At 31.8% G+C, this 25,669-nt stretch overlaps 4 protein-coding genes and 1 long non-coding RNA gene across 5 annotated transcripts; 1 reads left to right on the top strand and 4 right to left on the bottom strand.

Moving 5' to 3' along the window:
• Window positions 1–430: 430 nt before the first annotated feature.
• LOC11445636 (classical arabinogalactan protein 26) lies at window positions 431–1,127 on the top strand. The gene has a single exon (XM_003593965.4). It carries the CDS (start codon window positions 546–548, stop codon window positions 984–986), a length of 441 nt encoding a protein of 146 aa, XP_003594013.2. The 5' UTR covers window positions 431–545; the 3' UTR covers window positions 987–1,127.
• A 1,724-nt stretch (window positions 1,128–2,851) lies between these two features.
• On the bottom strand, window positions 2,852–5,022 carry LOC11446861 (acyl carrier protein 1, chloroplastic). Its single transcript, XM_013607219.3, has 4 exons — window positions 4,851–5,022; window positions 4,634–4,747; window positions 4,348–4,470; window positions 2,852–3,165 (listed from the first exon to the last, which is right to left on the bottom strand). Exons 1-4 carry the CDS (start codon window positions 4,905–4,907, stop codon window positions 3,040–3,042), a joined length of 420 nt encoding a protein of 139 aa, XP_013462673.1. The 5' UTR covers window positions 4,908–5,022; the 3' UTR covers window positions 2,852–3,039.
• Window positions 5,023–6,943: 1,921 nt separating this feature from the next.
• Window positions 6,944–9,293, bottom strand: LOC112416063 (acyl carrier protein 1, chloroplastic). The gene is made up of 4 exons (XM_013607220.3): window positions 9,067–9,293; window positions 8,663–8,776; window positions 7,800–7,922; window positions 6,944–7,280 (listed from the first exon to the last, which is right to left on the bottom strand). The coding sequence occupies exons 1-4, from the start codon at window positions 9,121–9,123 to the stop codon at window positions 7,155–7,157; spliced, it is 420 nt and encodes a 139-aa protein (XP_013462674.1). The 5' UTR covers window positions 9,124–9,293; the 3' UTR covers window positions 6,944–7,154.
• Window positions 9,294–16,971: 7,678 nt separating this feature from the next.
• On the bottom strand, window positions 16,972–17,440 carry LOC120578010 (uncharacterized). The gene is made up of 2 exons (XR_005643971.1): window positions 17,252–17,440; window positions 16,972–17,166 (listed from the first exon to the last, which is right to left on the bottom strand). It is a non-coding gene; the product is annotated as an uncharacterized lncRNA (long non-coding RNA).
• Window positions 17,441–19,208: 1,768 nt separating this feature from the next.
• LOC112419312 (uncharacterized) lies at window positions 19,209–25,573 on the bottom strand. Its single transcript, XM_024776875.1, has 3 exons — window positions 25,441–25,573; window positions 21,960–23,113; window positions 19,209–21,875 (listed from the first exon to the last, which is right to left on the bottom strand). The coding sequence occupies exons 1-3, from the start codon at window positions 25,571–25,573 to the stop codon at window positions 19,209–19,211; spliced, it is 3,954 nt and encodes a 1,317-aa protein (XP_024632643.1).
• Window positions 25,574–25,669: the final 96 nt, after the last annotated feature.

The raw sequence follows: 25,669 nt of genomic DNA, 5'->3' as shown, positions 1-25,669 counted from the left end.
AAGTTAAATGACAATATTACTCAAATCAAAATGATGAGGGGACACAAATCCCCTTTCTTAAAAGATAACTATATGTAGTTATGTTTGATTTTCGTTTTTTGGTGGTATTATTTTGAATCATCCTCAAAAGATCCACCATGATTACAAAATTAGTAATTTAAGACTACTGTCAGTTTACCCTTTTTTGCTACTAATTAACAATTAGCTTTAAATCAACAGAAAATAAAGAGCTGTATGGCACCAAATTATCACGGACAGAAAATGATTCTCTCTCACCAAACGCATCACATGGAAACCTTTTCCAATCTTTGTCTGTTCCTCAAAGAAAAAACACAATGTTACATTATCATACATGATCCAATGGATTCTACCCAAATGGGGCCCCACTTGGCCCCATATAAGTCTAAGGTAGAAAAGAGACTTGTGAAAGAGATAGGTGCCTGCAGAGCTTCAGTATTTGCCAATTTAAAGGGTTGCCATCATTTTTTTTCCACTAAAAGCTCACATTTTCACATCTCCCTCATAAAATCCTTCACCATATTAGAATGGCACCATCATTCACAGTTTCTGCAGTACTAATGATCATCATGGTTTTCATGCCTTCACCTATCCTTTCATCATATTCACAATCAGATCCTATTCCTGAACTTCCAACACTCCCCACTACTTCATCAGCAACAAAAACAGATCCTTCTCCATCTTCAATCTCTCCTTTCCAAAATCTGTCACCAGAAATTGCTCCACTTTTGCCTTCTCCTGGTGGTGCTTTGCCAACTCCTACAGGCTCTGACATTCCCACTATTCCTTCCAACCCAAGCCCTCCAAACCCTGATGATGTGATTGCTCCAGGTCCCTTTTATGCATTTGCACCATATGGATCAATACAGGCTACTTCCAATGGTCATAGAAGTGTAGCTTTTGACATAGCCACTGCTGCTTTTGCAGGTTTAGCAGCATTATTTTCTTTGCAGTATATGAGAGTATGAGTGAATGATTTTAGATGTTGCATATTCCACTTTCTTGTTTGTTAATTTTTCATTCTTACCTTGTAGTATATGATGATATTATAATGAAACTCAGTTTCTTTCTCAATTGGGTTGTGAGAATACTTTCCCTGTCATTATCAATTTTCTTCTTTATGAATTTTGATTTCTACTGTTGATTTTTTAGTTGTAATTATTGAGATTAGTGTTTTTGTTATTCCATTATGTTAAAGGGTTCTTATCTTTTCTTTCTAATGAGAGGCCCATGATTGAACTTTTTAAAGAGCCTTTTTACATTAATTCAAGCATCACTATGCTTATTAAAGCTGGGAACCACATGTGCATGTTTGGATCAGCTGTGAGTTTAGCATAATCCTTATACGGTTGTGATTTTAGCAAAAGCTACACTTCGGAGCTTCAACAAAATCACGATCACAATACCAACTTGATTTTATCAAACTCACTTTGATTCCAAACACAATTCAAAATTGAAATGAAAGAGTTGCTACCAGCTCTGTCAGGTTTGCATGTCATCAATTGAGTTGAGGTGGGGTGCCACATGGTTGAAGCAAGTGCCCATATTTTTTCATGTTGAGACTTAAGTACACGTGACATACACCTAATCATCAGGAATAATTTTCAATTATCGATCACATGCTGCCCAATCAAATGAGCAATTTCAATAGTAATATTAGTAATCTTTAGGTAATCCTACTTTGTCTTGTTTTGATGTCTGTCTCATTCCTTGGATATCATAATCATATGATATTTTTTTTGAGAGGATAATCACCTAATATTTTCATCTGCTAAACAATGTATTCCACCACATAAATGAAATAAACTTTTTAAATTAAAAAGTTGATAAGAAAACGATCTTGGCAAGTATCTTGAGATGTCCTTACTTCACAACAAGACTACAAAATACATTCACAAGGTTGATAAGAAAACGATCACTTTGAAATCTAGCCGTCTCTCATTAGCACTGAGATAGACTCTTACCATTACTACAGTATTGGTTGTCTCAAGCAAACAACTAAGATTGTGAATTGAGGGACGTTAAAGTAGTTATAATCAAAATCAATAAGAATTTGAGATGTTAGGAATGATATTAATATTTAAAAGATTAGGCCTCTTCAAAAAAAAAAAAATTTAAAAGATTAGAATGGAACCAAATCGTTGGCAAATGAGCGTAAGAAAACAAAGGGTGGGGGAAAATCTAGTGAAAAAGGAGCATACCGATGACTAAATCCTCTTCGGGAACCTCCATCGTCTCTAATCAAGTCTTGTTAAACTAACAAAGTGCATGTTTAAAATCATAGTGAGTCACCATAATTTTGATAAAAGCTACATTTTAGAGTGTATGTTTGGTACCAAGGTGATTTCACCAAAATTACGGTGAACCGCCATGATTTTGACAATAAATTTAACGCGAAATCAAAGATGAACAGAACTTGAATAACATGACAGTGCCACCGAAATTTTTCCTAACAGCTCATCCAAACAATTAGCCAGGGGTGTTGATCGGTTTCAAGAGAGCATATAATCACATACAAAATCTAGCCATTGTTTTAAGGAAAATGCAAACAATGCCCTTAGCAAGACCCTTTGTTTCAAATAAGAAGATAGCAGAAACATAATCACTAGTTCCAACTAGTTGGCAGTTAGTTAGGATAATCCATCCTAATTCTAATCAGATGCTTTACACCTAATTCTATGATCAGGAGCATTCATTCTTTTAGGCATTGGAACCAAATCATTATATTTTTGGCCATGTGAATCTATAATAACTACTATTGCCAGAATTGAGAGAATGAGGAAAATATCTTGAACTAGGGAACACATGAATATCTTATGATGGCAAATACTTGTGATTTAGGAGCAAATTTCATTTTATAGGTAAAAAAGAGACAAGTTCTACAAATTAGTATTATTGTAATTCTAATTCGGTCCAGAAAATATCTAGCAGTTACATGAAAGTTCAATCAAACTGAAACACCGAAGATCGCATAACCAAAAAAAATCCAAAATAGACATGTAAGGCCTCCTCTTTGCTAGTTTAAGCCTTGGTCTCAAGAAGCTTGTCAATCATGTCAGCAGCTTCTTGAACGGTGGTGATGGTCTGGGCACTTTCTTCTTCCACACTAATGCCAAATTCCTCCTCAAGTCCCATCACAATCTCAACCTGCACAAAATTTGAAATGTAAATCTAATTAATCGGGCAAAAGATCGTAAAATGTAAACCAGACACTGCGTTCTGATTTTCCTGACATGAATCAAATAATCACATATAGCATGCCATTTGATCATATAGCTCAAGCAGTAAGGGTAGTGTGACTGTGATGTAAGGGTATATGGTAATATAGATACTTCACAAACAAGTAACATCTTTATAAAAAATCGTGTCAAACAGGATACAGACCAAGACTCTGTTTGGATAAACAACTTAATTAAGCACTTATAGTATTTTGTAAAAAAAAAGGTGTTTATAGCACAAATGCTCTTCATACAAGTGTTAATGTATGTGATCTTCCTATAACAAGTCAATCCATTTTCATGTAAGCTATATAAGTTATTTTCATAAGGTATCTAGGAGAGCTTATGAAAGTAAGCTGAAAAAAGCTTATGATTATGTCATAAGCTCTTTCAAACAGTCACAAGTACTTGTATGCCTGTAGATAAGCTCAAATAAGTCAATCCAAACATGCCCTAAGACAACCAAGGAAATAAAGAAAAAAAAAACTAAATTTGCTTAAAAAACTGAGATATTTTATAATTGACATAATAATAGTAAACTGTTAGCTAAACTTAATTGACGATCAGCGGCGTTTTATCTTATCAGAGACACAGTAAAAATAGACTGTAGATTAGAAACTAAATATAGATTGCATGCATATAGTTAACAATGAACACATGTAGTTACTTGTATGTATTTCCAGTTTATTTCAGTACTGAAGTGCAGCTTAACACTTTCTCTTACCAGAACATCAAATACTTATGTTAAAAGAGAAACTAATAACCACCAAAAGGATGATCATGGATTTCAGGAGAATCCGATCACAGGATGCCACGGACAAATATGAGGGCTTAGAAGCGCTTGTTTTTTATACATGCATCACCACTTTCTCATTGTAAAAAACCTCTTGCTCCAACAAATCATGAGAAGAGGACAAAAATAACACGAAGGGAGAAAAAAAAACTAACTAACATCAAGACATGTGTTATGTATAGTTCAAATATCAAGTGGCTAGGAGATACAATTAACAATAGCAAAAACTGAAAAATTAAGATTTTTTTTGAATGATTAAGTATTGCAAATTCAAAATTTTCCACTACAGTAATTAGTAGACAATAAATATAAATATACCGTGTCAAGAGAATCAGCTCCGAGTGCAGTAAATTTAGACTCTCCAGTAATAGTTGAATCTTCTGACAGGGCCAATTGTTTCTTGACTATGTCACACACCTTCCGCACAGTCTCTTGTTTAGCCTGCACAAAATTAAAGTCCATTCTTGTTATATCATCTTAAATATCAGCATTAGAACTGTCCAACAATTTTGTTTTAGTTATCTTATTATAACCATAAGGCATCGTTGATAACTCATAGTAATCTAGATGCAAACTCAACCAAACATGTGAAAATCAATCTTACCGCGCATGTAACATGAAACCGACGTCCTTTTGGCTGCAAAGCAATAGATGGAAAGTTCCTTCCCTTAATTGAAAGGGAAACAGAACTTGGACCAGAGATCCTAGCAAAAGAAACCTGTTTTTGTTTTCACCCAAAAACATGAAATATTTGATTTAATAGATCCAATAAACAAGGGTTATTAATTAATCGATGAAAAGGGGTTATTGAAGCAGCATACCATAGATTGGTTGGAGAGGGAAAGGAGGGACATGGAGGTTGAAGTGATGGAAGCCATTGTAGAGAGAGAGAGAGAGAGAGAGAGAGAGAGAGAGAGAGATCTGAGATCTAAACAAGGAAGGACAGGACGGAGCTAACAAAGTGAAAATGAAATGAGTTGCTAAAACACTGACGAATGTATTTATATTTATAGGAACAACATTGTTTGTTGGGTTTGGTTGAGGTTTTGAGGTTTTTCCAACTTTCCTTTCGATACTTTCGAAGCTGGCACGTGTGAGTGTTTGTTTGTTATAACTTACTTGTGAGAAAGTCTAAAAATTTAATCGATAGAAATGTTGAACCTACTTACTTAACTTATGTTGTGTACCAAAACTAGGGAGGCTCTCTTTGATAATGTCCATAAGCTTGTTTTTTTTTTTTAAATAACTTATAAACTTGTATTAAGGTTTTATAATTGAATTTATAATAGGAGAACAAATTTTAATTTGAACTTAGGATGTGTAATGTAACTTTTCTATTTAAATGTGATTATTACATATATTGTACCAATCACTTCCTTGATAACATATTTAAACGTAAATTATTTTAACTTAAAGTCAATTTCAAACAAAATCAATTCAGTGAAAATTCTTTTTTTTCATCGTAAAACCAAATAAACAATTTTTCGATCAACTCACTATTTTACACCACAAGTATATTCAAATCAATTTATGTAGAAATCACTTTTAACTCACATTTTTCTATTTTTATGGGTCATTTAAGCTAGTAAGTTAAGCCGTATTCAATATTGTTATAGTTTTCTTTTGACAAATATATATATATATATATTAAAGCTCGCATAGACTAAAGTTAGAGTTTGAAGAGCATTCTAAACACTTTATTTAGTGTATATTAAAATTTAAAGTCAATTTTTTCAAATAAAAAAGTTAAATCAGAATGCTTAATTAATCAATCTACATAAACAGAGATGTCAATTTGTTTTAACAAATGAAAATCTTCGTAAAAACTTCTCTTTTTAGGATTCTGCGAGTGATGAGTTTTTTCTCAAAAGGGGGAGAAAGTCCCCACATGAATGTTTGGGATAAGATCATACACTTGTTGTACAGGAAACCCATCAAGAATAATTGACTAAATAATCTTTATATTTACTCCCTTTGATCCCTATTTTAACAATAAATTTATTTTTTAAATTTACTGAATAACTGATGTATATTGTCTATAATATTAATCATATCACTACCAAAAAAAATATTAATCATATATATTAGTTGTTCAATTCGTTGCTTAATAAATCTAAAAAGTGAAAAATTTCTTATAATAAGGATTGCAGGGAGTAGATATTAAAATATTTTATATGTTGGAATTTTTTTTTTTCTGGTACATAGATTTATTTATCTTTTCACACGATATGTGTATAAATTTATCTTATATATGATGTATATTTTTGTCGAAAGAATTACAATAATATCTTCTTTTTTATGGCATTTCTACCGAAGCCATGGAGATCCGCAAAGGATTACGAACCAAGACATAGAAGGAAAGTGGGAGACCGAAATATAATTAGACTATTACTTTTTCCATCCTATGTCATTCTCATGCGTCCTGCGTTTTTCCAATTTTATCTTTGGATAAAAGCTGCACTTTAGAGTATATGTTCGGTATAATAGTGAGTTCACCAAAATTACTGCAAACCACCATGATTTTGACAATTGACAAATTTAAAGTGATAACAAAGATGAACAGAGCTTGAATAACATCACAGTGCCACCAAAAAATTCGTAACTAACAGCTCATCCAAAAATTTGCCTGGAGTGTTGATCTATGTCAAGAGAGCATAATCAAATACAAAATCTGACCATTGTTTTAATCCAGCAGTAGGATTAACCTCCAGAGTCCTTTTTGCAAATAAGAAGATAGCATCCTAATTCTAATCAGATACTTTGCACCTAATTCAATGATCAGCAGCACCCATTCTTTTAGGCCTTGGATCCTAATCATTATATTTTTGGCCATGCGAATCTATAATAACTATTCTTGCCAGAATTGGGAGAATGAGAGGTAAATATTTTGAAGTAGGGAACACATGATATCTCATGACAGCAAATACTTGTGATTTAGGAGCAAATTTCATTTTATAGGTAAAGAAAGAGACAAGTTCTACAAAACTAGTATTATTGTAATTCTAATACGGTCCAGAAAATATGTAGCAGTTACATGAAAGTTCAATCAAACTGAAACACCGAAGATCGCATAACGAAAAGAAAAAAACTCCAACATAGACGCGTAAGGCCTCCTCTTTGCTAGCTTAAGCCTTGGTCTCAAGAAGCTTGTCAATCATGTCAGCAGCTTCTTGAACGGTGGTGATGGTCTGAGCACTTTCTTCTTCCACACTAATGCCAAATTCCTCCTCAAGTCCCATCACAATCTCAACCTGCACAAAATTTGAAATGTAAGTCTAATTAATCGGGCAAAAGATCGTAAAATGTAAACCAGACACTGTTCTGATTTTCCTGGTATGAATCAAATAATCAGATATAGCATGCCATATGATCAAATAGCTCAAGCAGTAAGGGTAGTGTGACTTTGATGTATAGGTATATGGTAACTTCTTAATTAAGCAGTAAGAGTAACTTCTTTAAAAATTATCATGTCAAGCAGGATACAGACCAAGACTCTGTTTGGACAAACAACTTAATTAAGCACTTGTTGTATTTTGTAAAAAAAGAGTTTACATCATATAAATGTTAATGTATATGATCTTCCTATAACAGGAAGGAAAAAAAAAATACCTAACATCAAGACATGTGTATGCATAGTTCAAATATCAAGTGGCTAGTAGATACAATCAACAATAGCAAAAACTGAAAAGTTAAGATTTTTCGAATGATTAAGTATTGCAAATTTGCAATTTTCCACTACAGGAATCAGTAGATAATAGATATAAATATACCGTGTCAAGAGAATCAGCTCCGAGTGCAGTAAATTTAGACTCTCCAGTAATAGTTGAATCTTCTGACAGGGCCAATTGTTTCTTGACAATGTCACACACCTTCTGCACAGTCTCTGGTTTAGCCTGCACAAAATTAAAGTCCATTCTTGTTATATCATTTTAAATATCACAAAAGTACAGCATCAGTCCACATTAGAACTGCCCGATAATTTTGTTTTGGTTTTCTGCAATTCTAAGCACATCGCCAATAGTTATTATAAGCATAAGGCATCATTGATAACTCCAACACAAATGAAAATCTTCAACAGATAACAGCAACATGAGATTTTGAAATGCAGATAACTAGGTACAACTAAGGACTTTCATTACCAGAAATTAAAGACGAAATATGAACTCTCAACAATCCAAAACCCAGGCTAAGCATAAAGATACTATAACGAAAGAAATAGAGATGATAAAACTAAGTGTATGGTTGCTTCTGCGGTTATAAAAATGATTTTGAATAAACTGATTTTGTAAAATTGATTGTGATTAAAAATGAGTTGAATGTAAAGTGATTTACGTTTATATACATCCATGTAAGAGAGGGTTAAACAACAAATTTGAAGCTAAAATTCAATTGTAGAAGCAAAAGCTCCAAATTCTAGCTTCAAGTTAGAATCAATACTTATATAGATTCAAAATCAAATTTATTCGACAATGACCAAACATGTCAAAATAGATTTTACATGACAACAACCAAACATGTCAAAATCAATTTTCCACAACATAATTCAAACATGTCAATTTCAATTTTACACAACATCCAAACATGTCAAGATCAATTATACAACTCAATAAAGATTTATGGCTTAAAATCTTACCGCGCATGTAACATGAAACCGACGTCCTTTTGGCTGCAAAGCAATAGATGGAAAGTTCCTTCCCTTAATTGAAAGGGAAACAGAACTTGGACCAGAGATCCTAGCACAAGAAACCTGTTTTTATTTTCACATCCAAAAATAACCAAATTAATATAACCACAAAAACACAATAATTTGCAGTAACCATAAACATCACACATATCACTAATCAACATTTGTTAGGATCATAAATAAATCAACAAAAAAGAACTATGATACCAACATGTCCAAATTACACCCACAAGCATCAAAACTGATAAAAAAATCAAATTTTTATTGTTAATTAACATGACAAAAATTAATTTAACAGATCCAATAAACAAGGGTGATTAATTAATCGATAAAAAGGGGTTATTGCAGCATACCATAGATTGGTCGGAGAGGGAGAGGAGGGACATGGAGGTTGTGGTGATGGAAGCCATTGGAAACAGAGAGATCTGAGATCTAAAGAAAGACGGAGCTAACAAAGTGAAAATGAAATGAAATGAAACACAAAATAAAATGAGTCGTTAAAACACTGATGAATGTATTTATAGGAACAACACTATAGTATGTACAGTATTGTTGGTTGGGTTTGGTTCCTCGAGTTAAGGTTTTGAGGTTTTTCCAACTTTCCTTCGATACTTTCGAGGCCGGCACGTGTGACTGTTTGTTGTGTGACTCGTGAGAAAATAAATTATATAAGCTCTTTACAAACATTTTTTTTCTTTCTATTACCCAAAACCTAACGGTTAAAATTAACCTTTTTTTAAAAGTAAACATATGGATATTTGGGGTTCCAATTCCAACCAATACATGTAGCAAAGGAGAATGAATCCTCTTCGATGACAGGAGGGTTCAGTTAAATCTTATCTTAGTCTTTAAACAAAAATAAATACATGAAAATCTAAATGTTAAAAACTTAAAAATTATGAGAGATAATATGTTTATTGGTGTAGATTTTCACACAGTAGAAAACAGGAGAAAAACACACGTTAGAAAATTCTCCCATAACAATGCATATTCATGCTAACTGAGCTATGTTCATGGGGACAACGATTTCTTTTAATTCTACGAGTTTATAAATTATAAGCTTAATTTTTTATGTTTGTCAAAGAGACATTTAATACGATATATTTCATATGTCATTGATTATAAACATTTATTTCACTTTTCACAAATATATTAAAAAAATTGTTGGTATAATTAATATGTAAATTTTGTGTACTTCATCCATCCCAAAATGTAAGAGAAAAAAAATTCATTTTCTTTGTTCCAGAATGTAAGTAAAAAAGATAAATTTTTATTGTATTTGATCTTGATTTTTTTAAACCATCTTTTCCGATAAAAGCTTTTGTTTATTCTCATTAAATTAAATGTAAATTACATTCAATTTTCTCTCTCTTCCATTTTTTTCCATAACCAATAGTCAATAAAAATTGTTTTTACATCTTCCTATAAAATTTATTCCAATGAAAACATAAAAAACTATACTTCAAATTTTTATGTTTTAATTTTCTTAATAAGTGTGATTTGATTTTTTTCCTTACAATTTAGGACGGAAGGAGTATATATTATTGCTAAATTACCATTTGTTTGTAGTAGTTGCAGTTAATATTGACTTTTCATGTTTCAAAGCAACTTGAAAAAATAAGAAATAAATATATCTAGTAATTTTTAGGGTTAAATATGGTTTTGTACTCTATAAATATATCAAATTTTGTTTTAATCCCTCTAAAATTTTCCTTCGATTTTTGCTCCCTATTATTTTTTTGGTGGTGGTCGTGGTTCGAACCCCGGACCTTACATATTTTATGCATTGTCCATACCAACTGAGCTAAGCTTACAAGGACTTTCCTCCCTATTATTAAGTCAACTCGTGTATTTTTAAATGAAATCTTCCATTAACGTGTAGAATATTGAAAAAAATCTATCCAAAAAAAATATAATTTTTTAATAAATCATGAATTAAATATGAATTTTGAACCACCAAAAATATAAAAATCCATATTTTGTTAACAAATTATAATTTTTTTTTGGGAGAGATTCTTATAATTTTTTTTTTGAAGGAATTCTTATAATATTATTTACTTTTCAGCAACATTTTATTCAAGAATATGAATTCTACATATGAGTTTACTTTAAAAGAGAGACCAAAATTGAAAATGGAAAATTTTTAGGAGACCGTAAGTCGAAGAATTTTTATAGGGACTACAAAGAAGAGTTGGTATATTTATATATAGAGACTACAAACATATTTAACCCTAATTTTTAAAGAATTTTTCTATCATGTGTAGATTTGCACATGTTAAGAAGTTTAAAAAAATAAATTTGTATTATAACTTGTGCATTTTATGATAAATATATATCTTTTTAATAAATTGTTCCCCTTAATTTTTATATTATTTTTCAATAAAAAGTTTAACTTTTAATTACTTTATAACATGTGCAATCTTGCACAATTTAATCAAACTCATTTTTAAACAAATTTATATTACGAGAAGTATAACTAGAGACGGTGGGAGTAAATCGATCAACTCTTTAACTTTCATGTATCTGACCTCTTTTTTTGGTGTATATTGATACGTCTGACTGATATCAACATTTTTTTTTTTTATAAGAATATCAAATATACTTCAAAACATATTCTAACTTTAAGTTGAAATTTTGAGTTTTTTTTCTTCTTTAAATGTGATTCTTAGTTTTCATGCATGTTTTTATTAGCTTGTCCGTGGATTTCAAGTTATTCTGAAAATTTAAAACTGATTTTGTTATGTTTGAGAGTTTCGATTATAATTGAATTTATTAGATAATAACATATTTTAATTTGAAGTTAGAATTTTTAACTTTTGTATTTAAATATGTTTATTACATATAGGTTTAATGTTCCATTCACCTTCTTAATAACATATTTAAACGGATTTTTTTTTTTTTTGAAGAAACTAAAATGGATTAAAATACTGAAAGCTCGGAGATTTCAGCATAAGGAGTGTCAAAACCCCAGCTAAAAGAGTCAATTACAAGAGTGCCAAAAGGCCAAAACAAGAACAAAAAATAAGGCTACCCTGCTACATAAATATTCATAAGCAAGGTAAAGGGTTCAACCACCATGAATGGTAGGAGAAAACAAAACTAGGTCGGTTCGCTTTCAGCCACCAGTATGATTGAAGCTTAACTTTATCTAACAATTGATTAAAAGAAGCTTCTTTTTGGTGAAATATGCGAGCATTTCTTTCAAGCCAGATCACCCACACACAAGATAGCCAAATAAGATTAAGAGTTGAGCGTTTGCTGTTAGAGAAGCCGCTAAAGGTGCCAAATTGATATAAATGGTCTAACACATTTTCCGGAAGCACTAATTGGTAACCCAGCCAGTGAGAAATGCCATACCAAAATCGATTCAATGAAAATCAATTTTTATCATTATAAAACCAAGGCTAAACTTCATTTTTCGCCCTCTAAGTTTCAAAATGTTGCGATTTTGGTCCCCTATTAAAAAAAATGGCAAAAGTGACCCCCTATGTTTAGGGAAATATGCTCTTTTGACCTCCTAACATAAGGAAAATATGCTTTTTGACCCCTTATCTTTACAAAAAGTAGCGATTACGGCCCCTTTTTTGGGACACGTGGCGTCTTCTCAGCAATTTTGGGATAAAATGGACCAAAATTGCCATTTTTTTTAATAGGGGACCAAAATCACAACATTTTAAAACATAAAGGGCAAAAAATGCAGTTTAGCCTAAAACCAAATAAACAATCTATTGATCAACTCACTATTTTACACAAGTATACTCAAATCAATTTATGCACAAGACACTTTTAACTCACATTTTTCTATTGTTATGGGTCATTTAAATGTAAGTTAAGCCATATATATATATATATATATATATTTTATAATATTGTTACATTCTTTTTACAAATATATAGATTTCTTAAAACTTGCATGAACTAAAGTTAGAGTTTGAAGAGCATTATAAACACTTTATTCAATAAAAAATTTAAATCAAAATGCTTAATTAATCAATCTACATGGATAAAGATGTCAATTTATTTTTACAAGTGAAACTCTCCGTGAGAATTTCTCTATTTGGGACCCTACCACTGTGTTTGGTTGAAGTGAAATTGAGAAGAGATAAATTAAAGAGAGAGAAGTTGGAGAGAAAGATCATACTTCTTCTGTTTGGTATGAGAAGAACTTGGAGAGAGAGACTAAAAAAAGGTGGGACCTATACCTTTTTCTTTTCTCGGTTAGCATGCGAAGAAAGAAGGAAGAAAAGAAACAATATTCTAATCTTCCAGTTTTGCCCTTACAATAGTACAAAATATTTCTCCTTCCCATATTACATGTTACAAAGATTAATTCTAGAACTAGAAGATTAATTTTTTAACTGATTAATACATATCCGCTTCATTCTTTTTGTGAGCTCACTTTCCATTTCAAGATAGCATAATTTAAAAGATAGTATAACTTAAAAAAAAAAAAAAAAGCATAATTTAAAACATTTTACAATTTATTTGACTAGTTTTAATAAATGTTAAATGAAAAAACTCTACCGTAACGTAAAAAAAAAAAAGATAAATCATGACAAATAAAAAACTTACGTATGCTTTACTTTTATAAAAATATTGTTTACTAATATAAACAATATAATTGTGTATCATTTTCTTCACAAAAATTGTATATTAATAAAAATATTAAGTTGTTACACAATGATATTTTTGTCTTTTTATAAATTTAACAAACTTCTCTCTTTTCTATTTCTCTTCTCTTTCTTTTATATCAAACAGTATATTAAATCTACTCTATTTCTCATCTATTTCTCTCTTCTCATATTCTTTCTCACCTCTTTCTTTCTTCTCAATTTCTTCTCGCAACCAAACACACCTTACAAGTGATGAGGTTTCCTCGTGAGAAAGAGGGAGAAAGTTCCGACAAGGATGGTTTGGTATAGGGATCATACACTTGTTGTTTTGTACAGGACCCGTCATTGAATAATTAATTAAGTAATCTTTATATTTACTCCCTTCAGTCCTTATTTTAAGGATAAATATATTTTAGGTTTAAATAACTAATGTATTTGGTCTATAATATAAATAATACACATAAATTATTTAATAATAAATTTTAAAAAGTAAAAAATTTCTTATAATAAGGATTGTAGGGAATATATATTAAAATATTTTATATGTTTGATTTATTTATCTTTTCATGCAATATGTGTATAAATTTATCGTATACATGATGTTTATTTTTGCCGAAAGAATCACAATAATATCTTAATTTTTTTTTATATTTTTAATATCTTTATTATTATTATTTTTAGGATCTTAAATTTTTTTATGACACTTTGATATTTTTACTACTAATTTAATTGAAAATAAAAAAAAATGATTTTTTATTTTATTTTATATTGATGCCATTTCTACGAAAGCCGTGGAGATCCGCAAAGGATCAGGAAGACTAACTAAAATACTCTCCGAGACAGAATGAGAATGAGAGACAGGTGATTGGATCTTAAAATCTTCTTTACTTTGAATTGCAGCATTATCATATCACCTTCAATCTTTTCTATAAAAGAAAAAAAAAAAAAGTCTTGTTAACAAGTGCTTCCGAGGCACTCTTTAAGCATTCCAAAAGAATAAATCATTCTATAAAAAAGTCAAATATTTCAATTTCCAATGCATTGATTACATAAATTTTCAAAAAAAGATACATTTTAAAGGTCTTAAAGAGTGCTCCAAAGGCACTCGTTAACATTTCTAAAAAAAAAAAAGGTAATAAACTTTACAAAAACTCATATTTTGATGCTCGAATTTCTAGAGATTTAGTTTCAAAATATACTCCCTCCGGTCCTATTTACAAGAGACAGTTGACTTTTTAGATACATTGAATAATGTATGTATCTAGTCAAGAACATAAACCAAATACATAAATTATTCAATGTATCTAAAAAGTAAATTGTCTCTTGTAAATAGGACCGGAGGTAGTATTACTTTTCAGTCTATTTTGGACTTTTTTTACACAAACAAAACTTATGACATTTCATTCATAGCAATACATCTTATAATTACATCAAAAATATTGCATAAAGCTGCCATTGCAAGAGCATGAGCGCTTCCATTTACTTGACGCCTAATAAACACAACTTCACAGTTGTTAAAATTTTAGAATAAACTTCTACAATTTTTAACTATTAACTCATAATCCGAAATCATTTGCTTGACGCTTACATCTAGTGACCGGTCGTTTGCAATGTTTCAAAATCATCGGTGTATAATAAATTATAGTATTTCAGCTGTGGACAGCAAAACGGTGGGTACAATATTTACACTTTCAAGCCTACTTTTACTTTTCTTAATTAATTTTTTTGAGGTAGCAATGAAAATTCAAGCCTAAAACTAGATGTAGACCACCTAATTCCTTAAGCATCAATTATTTTTTTTATGAACCTTAAGTATCAATTTTATCGGTAGCTTTTGGTAGCTCATACATATTTACTTGAGATCTCGATGAGGAGCATACTCCCAGATCCCAAACCAATACTACCAGACCAACCCAAGTGGGCTAAATATATACGTCACATATTTACATTCAATTTAAATATATACGCCATCAATTATATTATATGGTACACAAGTCAAACAAGTCTTCCTTCCATCACATATAATTTAGGGTCTGTTTGGTAAACTCAAAAAAAGAGCTTTTAGCTCTTAGCTTATAGCTTATAAGCTCGTTTCACAAAAAAAGCTCTGTTTGGTAACACTTTTTGACCATGAGCTTATAGCTTATTTCACAAGCTTATAAGCTATTTTTCAGAAGCTATTCCAAGTAGCGTTTGAGCTTATAGCTTCTCATTTTTTGTCTCATTTTTACCCTTATCAATTTAACAAAAATTCATATCTACCCTTTGTAATAAATAACTACGTTGAAGAAAAACATAGCACTTTTAATCCCAGATTTCACTTTAACTAAATATATATGCTCATGCTTTTATTTATTTTTACAAAATATTTGCTCATGTTTACAAAAATAAAAACTACATTTTTTCTTAAAAAAATATATGTTACGTTTGCCTAAATAAATCATATTACGTTATGTTTAATTTTGTTTTTAAGTCTAAAAACAAAATTTTGTTTGATTTTGGGTCAATACGTTTAATTTTGTTTTAGTGGGTAACAATTAATTTTTTTTAAAGGTTTTGTTTAATTTTTTTATAAAGTCTAAAAACTGAAATAAAATCAATTTTAAATAAAACATTAGCCAATTTATGAATTTAAAAATAACATATGAAAGACATATTAGATTAATATATTTAAACTATGAAATTTTAAATATTTTAAATATCAATTGATACAAATTTTATAATGAATTAAAAATACCCTTTTATGTCATTTTACGTTTATAAGCTAATTGAACCGTTAATTTTACCAAACACTTCAGTTAGCTTATCAGCTATCAGCTAGCTTATCAGCTAAAAGCTATCAGCTACACGCTATCAGCTAACTTATAAGCTATCCGCTATTTTTATCAAACAGAGCCTTAGTTTTTATTATTAGATTAATAAATTTCACAATTTTATCAAATGAGATACAATGTAATTTATTGAGTCAATAGTAAAAAAAACATTTGTACATAATACAATATCATTTTATTTATATATGTTAGACAAAGTCTGTACATTTTTTCACAAGTTAGTATTGTAATTTATTATTGCAATATCATAGATACAGAGATGGTCAATTACTCATCCATCCAGCCCAACCGAAAATTTTCAACTCAGTATACCATGCTTTCACAAATGCAAACTTCAATTTATGATAGATGCACGACCCGTATAGCTTATTGTTTCTCTATACATTGCAACAATAATTAATATATAAATCCAGCCATGTTTAGTTACTTATACATTGAGCCGAACTTGAAAATTTTCACTATGTATACTTTGTTGTCACAATGTTAAGCGACTATGAAATCTGCAGCAATGATGATGTACTCGGATTGGGTATTAAACAGGGTAATCAGAATCGAACCGGTCATTGAACCGATGTACCTATAGGTTCAAGGTTTTAAGGTCGGATCGGGGTTCAACCGCGGTCGGATCGGTTTTCATTATTTACATATATATTTAAATAATATATATAACAAAATAGTAATAAACAAAAAAAAATGCATAATATTTCTCCAAAAAAATATCTATTATTTACAGTTTCACTTGTACAATTAAAAAAAACATAAAAATATCATGAAAGTTGAATCTAAATCAACCATTAAGTTCAGTAAAACAAAATAACAGTGTACATTATGTCATTAACAACATAGAAACAAAATAATTGATACAATTGTCAATCATTATAGTCATCGAGGCTTGTTGCTCCGTAATCAATTATGACCCTCGGAATGACAATATCTTCAATACCATCATCTCCATCAACACCACTGTCTTCATCAACTTGAAACTCCATAGTATCAAATTGTTAGTCGCCTAATTAAATAACAAACAAATGGATCATAACCTTAATTATTCATTAACTTGAAAATATATATGTTATCACTAAATAAATATCAACCTTGATGGTTTCTCAATGAATCACCAACAATTGGAATCGCACTATCACCACGATAAAGAAGATTCTCAATCTCATCAATATCAAGTTCAGGAGGAGCTTCTTCTTCCTCAAGCACCCAAAACAATAAACATAACATTATGATTTGATTTGTGATGAGCATGACAAAACAAATCAACAACATCTGATGAGAAGAACAATTAAAATTCTGGGTGTAGAAACAAACAAAATTAGAAAGAAATAAAAGTAAATAAATAAAGAAAAAACCACTTGAGAAGGAGACATTCTCAAATCTTGAAGAAATCGAAAAGATGTCGGTGTCGTTGGAGGGAGAGACTCCGCCGTCGATGGAGGGAGAGAGCGCACCGTCAATTTGCGGAGGGAAGGTGGGCCTCGTTGATGGGTTTTTGTAGTGACGGTGACAGAAAACTGAGAAACACCGTAGAACGTTGAAAACTGAAGGGTTGAGATGAACGGAGAACCGCCGTAGAAGTAGAACAGAAGAAAATCGGAAACTGAAGGTTTGAGGGTTACGGGTAGAACACTTGAATGACGACGTTTTGGTTGTGTTGTCCTTTTCTAAATCAAATATATCCAGAAACGCGGTTGAACCTGCCAAACCGCACGGACCGTCGGTTTTCCCGGTTTTTATCCGGTTCGACGGGTTTCTGGCCGGTTCTGATTAAAGAGGGTTTTAGGGGTCTTTCGGACCGTACCAGGGTCCGGTTCCCGGTTCGACCGGTCCGATCCGATTTTTACTACCATGGTATTAAATGACCATCTTGTAGAGCATATGCGTCAAATCTTTGACGAATGTATGTAAATATATGCGACTAATCTTATGACCAAAAATGACTAGGGAAATTAGCGAAGCAAAAGATGCAGAGGAAGCTATATGCAAATACGCGACTAATCTTAGAACTGAAAACAGAGTTGTGTATTAACCGACAAAACTCTTCGTATTGTGCTCTCAAAAACCTCAAAAACCATAGTAAATTTGCACATGGGAATAAGGAGCTAAGGTTGTTGTGCAGGACACCAAACATAAACGGTACTAAATTTTGTGGTTGTTTGGAAATGTCATTGTTTTGACTTAATGGTTATGTTGTTGTTTTGGAACAATTTTTCACCGGTTCTTCTCTATCTAAAACTGTTATGGTTCAAGAACCGGGTTTGCGGCTCTGTTCTAGTCTTAAATATTTTCGGGTCAATTTATATGTTTCTTGGTCGTTGGGAATTTGACATTTTTTGTTTATTTTTTCATTCACCAAGTCAGATTTTAGATCTTTTAGTTTGTTGAAATCTTCGCTTTATATTTTAATCCAGTGTCGCATATGGTTGATCTTTTGCACCCCATTTGCTTAAAATAAAATAAAAATGAATATATAAATAAATCCATAGGCCAAAGTTAAATAAAAAATAAATAAGATTTATTAAGAATTAAAAGTAAAAGTATCTAAAAATAATAAGTATTTGATTAAAGATAAAGAATGTAAAGGAGATATATAAATACTTAGAGGGACGCTAATTTTTCATAATAGTATATGTTAATATTTATAGAGTAATACTCGTTCTGTTGTAAAATTGTCTTTTATTTTACGCATGTGTACAAAAAGAAGAAATTAAAGAGAATGAAAAAAATAATATAATAATAGATGAAGACAAATAAAACACTAAATAAATAATTAATATTGTTGATGTTCATCATCTAATTTCAAATTGATAACTGATATAATTTATAGTTTTTCCATTAAATAACAAAATGTTACAAATTTTATGTGATTATTTTAAAAAATAAACTAGTTATTTGATAAATAATATACAATACATCAACATAATATTAATAATGGTTAAAATTTACAATCACTTTGAATTACTAATATATATAATACTCATTCTCACGTTTATTTGTGTTTTTTTTTTGGTGAAGGTCATAAAAAACAAAAAAAACAAAAGTTAACTAGAAATCGAAAGCATCATAGTTGAGCAACGAGATCAGCTCATCAGGAGGTGTCATCCAAGTTGTTATTCCAAGAGTAGAGTTTCTCCCCAACCTAGCCAAAAAGTCTGCACATACATTGCCTTCACGGAGCACATGTTTGAACACCAAACCTGGGAGATGATCCAACAAACTTGTTATTTTAGTTAGTAAAGAAGCATAAGCATGGAATGAGTGAGATTGTCTGTCCATAAGTAGGTTTATGATCTCAGTGGAGTCTGTCTCACACTCAACATGCAACACCGAATTGTTTATCAACAAGACCAAACCGTTATAAATACCAAACAACTCAGCAATAAGCGCATCACCGCAACCATCATTGGATGAGAATCCTGCCACCCAATTTCCTGTAGCGTCTCGAATCAATCCTCCTGAACCGATGACACCACTTTGGTCGCAACTTCCGTCCACATTAAGTTTAAATTTACCCGATGGGGGAGCTTTCCATTTGACCTTGCTTCTATTATTAGCTGCACATGAATCAGTTGTAGATAACAAAACCATATCCTCAACCATGAGGTTAATTTGTCGGATCACATCACTAGCTTTCCAAGTTTTATCACCCAAAACAATGTTGTTCCTCCAACGCCATATCCACCATATAATAGCAACAAACTTTAAACTTGTTGGTCCAGTAGCCATGTGTTTTAGCCAAGTATTAGGAGTTTGATAACTTAAGAACCCAGGAGATTCAAGTACTTGCAAGTTTGCCCAAACATAACGAGAATCTCGACAATCCCTCAAACAATGCATAACATCCTCTTCTTTTTCTGAACATCGTTGACAAGTTGCTGCATTAGCCATGTTGCAATGGTGTCTAAGCCAATTCGTCGGGATGGCTTTATGCATACAAGCCCAAATGAAATGTTGAATTTTTCTAGGAATTTTCAACTTCCATATCCAATCCCAATTATAACTTGTATCCCAACTCCTATGTTGCTCCAAAATCCAATCATAGGCCGACGAACAAGAATAAATTCCCTGTTTGGAAACTCCCCAAATCCATTTGTCAGGAACCACACTATTGAAGAATGAAGGTGGTGTGTGTTGGTCTACCAACATTTGGACATTATCAGGGACAATAGTCATCATCTTATTCCAATCCCATGAACCATAGCTACTTGCATCCTTAATACATAGAACAGTATCAGAAATGTTGACAAAATCAACCAAGTGACATAAAGCCTCCAATCCTGTCCAATCATGGTACCAGAATGAGGAGGAACCGTCACCAATACGGAATCGGAAACCATTTTTCAATGCTTCCAATGCCTTTAAAATACTTTTCCAAACTACGGAAATGTTTCTGCCAGCTTCGGTGTTCCAAATTGATCCTTGTTTAATATATTTATGTGAAAGCACCTTAACCCAAAGTTTATGTCTGTCATGAAGAATGCTCCAAATAAGTTTTCCAAGAAGAGCAATATTTGATAAACGGGCTTCACGGATAGACAGTCCTCCATACTTCTTAGGTGATGTTATTGTCGCCCATTTGACCAAGTTCCATTTTCTCTCTACTCCATTACCACCCCATATGAAGCTCTTTGTGATCCTATCGATTTGGTCACATAAATTTTGAGGCAAATAATGGATTTGCATGTTGTAAATTGGCATTGATGTTGTGACAGACTTAGCTAGGCAAACTCTACCAGCCTTATTGAGTAGATTGCCTTTCCAACCTGATAATCTTCGATGCATTTTCTCAATAATATGCTCATAAGTTGCTTTAGAGACACGACCTTGGACCAAAGGAAAGCCCAAGTAATGTCCTAGGTTAGCAACAAATCGTATCGATGACACAGATTGAATAGCTCTCTTTGTTGACTCTTCAACTCTTTTAGAACACATAGCTTTGGATTTAGTTAAATTCACCTTTAACCCAGATGCTTGGCAGAATTGGTCGAGAGTCTCCATAACCACCATCACTTGCTCAGTAGTCGCCTCACAAAAAAGCATGACATCGTCGGCAAACAAAAGATGAGACAAACCAGGGCCATCTTTAGAGATATGAATTGGTTTCCAGGCACCACTATCAACCTTGCTTTGGATGCTCAAAGCCAACTTCTCCATGCACAACACAAATAAATATGGGGAAAGAGGGTCACCTTGTCGGAGCCCACGAGTTGGTTTAAATGTTTCTGTCTTTGCACCATTCCAAAGGATAGACAAATTACTGGATTTCACACAACTCATAATAAGGGATATTGTTGATGTAGGAAAATTATATTCATTCAGGGTTAGCTCAAGGAAATTCCAATCCAATCTATCATATGCTTTTTCAAGATCAATTTTAAAAGCTAATGTACCTTTTTTTGCTCTAGATATGTGCATGTGGTGGACAACTTCTTGAGCAATAATTGCATTATCAGTAGTACCTCTTCTTGGGATAAAACTGCTTTGAAAAGGGCCAACTAGGTCATCTAGATAAGGTCTAATTCTGTTGACCATAACCTTCGTTATAGTCTTGAATATAACATTACACAAGCTGATAGGCCTGAAGTTCTTTATTCTTGTAGGGTTGTTCTCTTTAGGAATAAGAACCAGCAAAGTCTCTGCTATATGTTCATCAATATACCCCTTATTAAAAGCATCTCTAACCAAACACCAAACATCATTTCCCACCACATTCTAAAAATGTTTAAAGAAAAGAGGTTGAAAGCCATCTGGACCAGGTGCCTTATAAGATTGCATTGAAAAAATAGCATATTTAACTTCCTCCTTAGACACATGTGTTGTGATAGTATTCCACCCATGTTGGTTAAGTTGCGGCAATAGCTCAACTGACAAGCTTTGAGGAGTAACAGAATCATCTTTATGGAATAACTCACGATAGTAAGTGATAGCTACCTGCTGAAGTTTCTCATCACTAGTGCACCATGAGCCATCATCAAGATGGAGTCCTTGGATCTTGTTTCTCTTTCTTCTGATCACAGTTTGGGTATGAAAAAATTTGTTATTTCTATCCCCCAACTTCACCCACTTTTCTCTAGATTTTTGATACCAAAGGAGTTCTTCTTGTTTTAGGACTTCCTGGTATGCTTTATGCAAGTTAGCCTCTTCCATGTTAAGTCTAATTGAGTCAACCCTCTCTAGTTGCATTTGAATATATTTAAGTTGGCCCTCAATCTCTTTTTTCCTTTTTAGGATGTTACCAAACACTTCCTCATTGAAAACAATAGAATCAGCTCTAACCTTGTCAAGGCGATGAGATATATGATGATTCCCTTGGCCCCAAGCATTAGTTACTACAATAGGGAAATCAGCATGGGTTAACCAGGCTGCTTGGAATCGAAAGGGTCTTGACTTTCTATTAGGGATAAAACCAATGCCCCTTAAAAGTATTGGTCTATGGTCAGAATAGCAACGAATCAGGTTCTCCACATAAGCTTCCGGAAACATAGTGCGCCAATCACAATCTCCAAGAGCTCTATCCAGTCTCTTAGCTATCCTTTGGTATCCTGCTTCTTTCCTATACCAAGTAAATGAACTACCAGTAGCACCAAGATCAAGCAACCGACATTTTTCAATCATATCAGCATATTTAGTAGCACCTGATAGTGAATACTCTCCTCCACGCACTTCTGAAGGAAGAAGAATTTCATTGAAATCACCCATAAGAAGCCAAGGGCCATTAAGATGAGGTCGTAAGGAATTCAAGTAGGGCCAAAGATGGTCACGATTTGTAACCTGAGGGCTAGCATAAATAGTTGACAAGTACCACCTTACTCTATCCTTTTCTAGAGCTATAGTGATAGATTGAAAATAGTTATCTATAATCTCAATATCATATGTGCAATTTTGAGATTTTAATATCCATATCCCTCCAGAGTGTCCACGAGCTTCAGAAATTGCACAATCCTCATAGCCTAGGTTACACCAGAAATTTTTAACTCTAGAAAACTGACAGTGCGTCTCCATAAGAACAACAAGTAAAGGTTTATATCTTTTAATAAGGACTCGGGTTCGTCTCTTACCCTCCTTATTAACGGCACCCCTTATATTCCAACTAAGAATAGATAAATCATTAAAACTAGTCATAAGTACCTTAGTGAAATAAAGGAATGTAGTGCACCTCAGTCTACGTCGTTTCCATAGCCATGGAGTTGACATTTGCACTAGCCTTGGAACCATCCTTATTTATGTGGACACCACTTGTATTATTAATTTCATGCTTATTACACATGTTGGATCCTTTGCTTATTTCTTCCGTAGCCATTACATGTGTATCTTGGTCCAATATTTCATACCTTCCTTCTTCCACATCATCTAATTTCAAATTGATAACTGATATAATTTATAGTTTTTCCATTAAATAACAAAATGTTACAAATTTTATGTGATTATTTTAAAAAATAAACTAGTTATTTGATAAATAATATACAATACATCAACATAATATTAATAATGGTTAAAATTTACAATCACTTTGAATTACTAATATATATAATACTCATTCTCACGTTTATTTGTGTAAAGCATGTTTACAATCACGTTTATTTTGTTGTTAATTAATTAAATTAATTAACAACACTTTTGTATTTCCGATTAAGGAGGAGGACTCGACTTTAGTATTCTCTCGCTAATCAATTTCAGCATCACCAGCTACTACATACACTACCATTCTAGTATTTCCTTCATGTTTCTGTTTTGGTAGTAGAACATGTCTTTAGATATTGTTTGTGTGTATTGCTGTGTAATTGGTAGCACTTAGGTGTCATTGATACCTCTGTGTCTATCTCTCTCTTAACAACTTACTTTCTCTCATCTAAATAATTTATTTTAATCATTCATTTATCATTCTCTCTCATCTAAAATGAACTTATGTCATCAATGGTACCAAAAAACTATGGCACCCAAGTATTTCCCTGTGTAATCTATCTATGTTTTGTAGAGCGTGTATTTAAAGGGGAAACTTGTTAAACAAGGTTCATGCTTAACATCGATAATGACAACTTTCGATGTCTTCATCAATTAATTTACACGTATATAACTTGAATCACATATATGTTTGCATATCCATTCATCTTGAACACAATATTTTCTCTTCCAAATTACTCATTTAAAGCATAGTTGTATAATTAAGAAGTTAATTTGTTTGTCTATTTGTATACAAGGAAAACTATTTTGTTGAAAGTCGAGCGGAGTAGGAAAATGAAAGATCTATTTCAAGTGTCAAATTTTCCAAATGAGACGCTTTTGTTTGCTACCCAAGTCCATATATCAACACACAAGTTTCTCAAATGATGTGTTTCTGGAAAGCTCTCGAAACAATTTGATTGGATACATTTGTAAAAACAATTATAGCTCAGTGCATAGAAACTGATCCCTTTAATTTAATAAATTATACTGTTAAATAAGTTTTTGTTATTTACAAATAAATTAAATTGATCCCTCTCATAATTTTCTGAAACGACGATCTTTCAAATATTTTATATCAATAATTTTAAGTCAATTTACATGTATCCTTCAAATTTTTAATCAATTTTTGCATGCATTCTTTGATAATTTGAATGAATTTTGGAATGCATGTTTCAAATATTATAAGAAATTCTACCACCTAAATTTAGAATTTTTTAACAAAAAATAAATTAAATATAATTTTTTAAACGCCAAAAACATTAATAATTCATATTTAATTCATCCCATGTTAAAAAGTTCTAGACTTTTGCTAGAGTGATTTCCATAATGTATTTAATTTGACTGTACAAAATTATTCAAAAATACACATGAGTTAATTTAAAAGTAAGAATAAAAAATGTTGACCGAAAACATTTGAAGGACCATTGATTGAAGAATTATTTTGAGGAACTAAAAATAAAATTTGATATATTTATTGTGATAAAAAAAATAATTATTTAACCACCTAGATTATAACATACTTATGTTTTCATGTTAAACAACCACATTGTATTTGATTTTGAAGTGGGGTTTTGGAAGACTTAGATAAATTCTTCAAAGCTAAAACTTTCTCAAATTAACAGAGCCCTAAAAAAATAATAGTAGACTGTATAAAAGAAGGGCAAAAACAGCTTGGATGGGATTCAAACACATGTGCTAATGGTACTCCTCAATAGTAATCTCTAGAATCGTATTTAGCAATTGCAGTATCATCTGATAAAAAGGCCATCCATATTTGGTAGTGAAGGAGCGTATATTGGTCGTGGTACCGGTACTGGTTCTCGGATCAGCTCACATTCTTCAAGTATAATGTCAAGGTCGAGGATGAGTGAACCATCAGACAGCGAAATGATGTGGTTCGGGCAATCAATAACTTGCAGCACCGGCTTAAACTCTTTATCACATGAAATGTGACTACATATTCTCATTATCGCCCCTCGTGTCAAATACATATCCATTCTTGCGTTTGTTCCAGTTGGGGATGGAACCGTAAAAAATTGATTGACTGGAAAATAGAGAACAAA

Source organism: Medicago truncatula, chromosome 2, assembly GCF_003473485.1.
Source record: "Medicago truncatula cultivar Jemalong A17 chromosome 2, MtrunA17r5.0-ANR, whole genome shotgun sequence".
NCBI lineage: Eukaryota > Viridiplantae > Streptophyta > Magnoliopsida > Fabales > Fabaceae > Medicago > Medicago truncatula.
The sequence above is the reverse complement of the archived record's forward strand: the minus strand, read 5'-3'. Positions and strand labels throughout refer to the sequence as shown.

Excerpts from the sequence above, each read along its gene's own strand:
- LOC11445636 (XM_003593965.4), top strand. The coding sequence starts at position 546 with ATGGCACCATCATTCACAGTTTCTGCAGTACTAATGATCATCATGGTT.
- LOC11446861 (XM_013607219.3), bottom strand. The coding sequence starts at position 4,907 with ATGGCTTCCATCACTTCAACCTCCATGTCCCTCCTTTCCCTCTCCAAC. Across the intron at positions 4,748-4,850 it reads CCCTCTCCAACCAATCTATG|GTTTCTTTTGCTAGGATCTC; the intron begins GTATGCTGCTTC and ends AAACAAAAACAG. Across the intron at positions 4,471-4,633 it reads GGTTTCATGTTACATGCGCG|GCTAAACAAGAGACTGTGCG; the intron begins GTAAGATTGATT and ends AATTTTGTGCAG.
- LOC112416063 (XM_013607220.3), bottom strand. The coding sequence starts at position 9,123 with ATGGCTTCCATCACCACAACCTCCATGTCCCTCCTCTCCCTCTCCGAC. Across the intron at positions 8,777-9,066 it reads CCCTCTCCGACCAATCTATG|GTTTCTTGTGCTAGGATCTC; the intron begins GTATGCTGCAAT and ends AAATAAAAACAG. Across the intron at positions 7,281-7,799 it reads GAGCTGATTCTCTTGACACG|GTTGAGATTGTGATGGGACT; the intron begins GTATATTTATAT and ends AATTTTGTGCAG.
- LOC112419312 (XM_024776875.1), bottom strand. The coding sequence starts at position 25,573 with ATGAGAATATGTAGTCACATTTCATGTGATAAAGAGTTTAAGCCGGTG. Across the intron at positions 23,114-25,440 it reads TGACATTATACTTGAAGAAT|GCTATGAGGATTGTGCAATT; the intron begins GTGAGCTGATCC and ends GGTGTAACCTAG. Across the intron at positions 21,876-21,959 it reads CACATGTGTCTAAGGAGGAA|AATGTGGTGGGAAATGATGT; the intron begins GTTAAATATGCT and ends AAACATTTTTAG.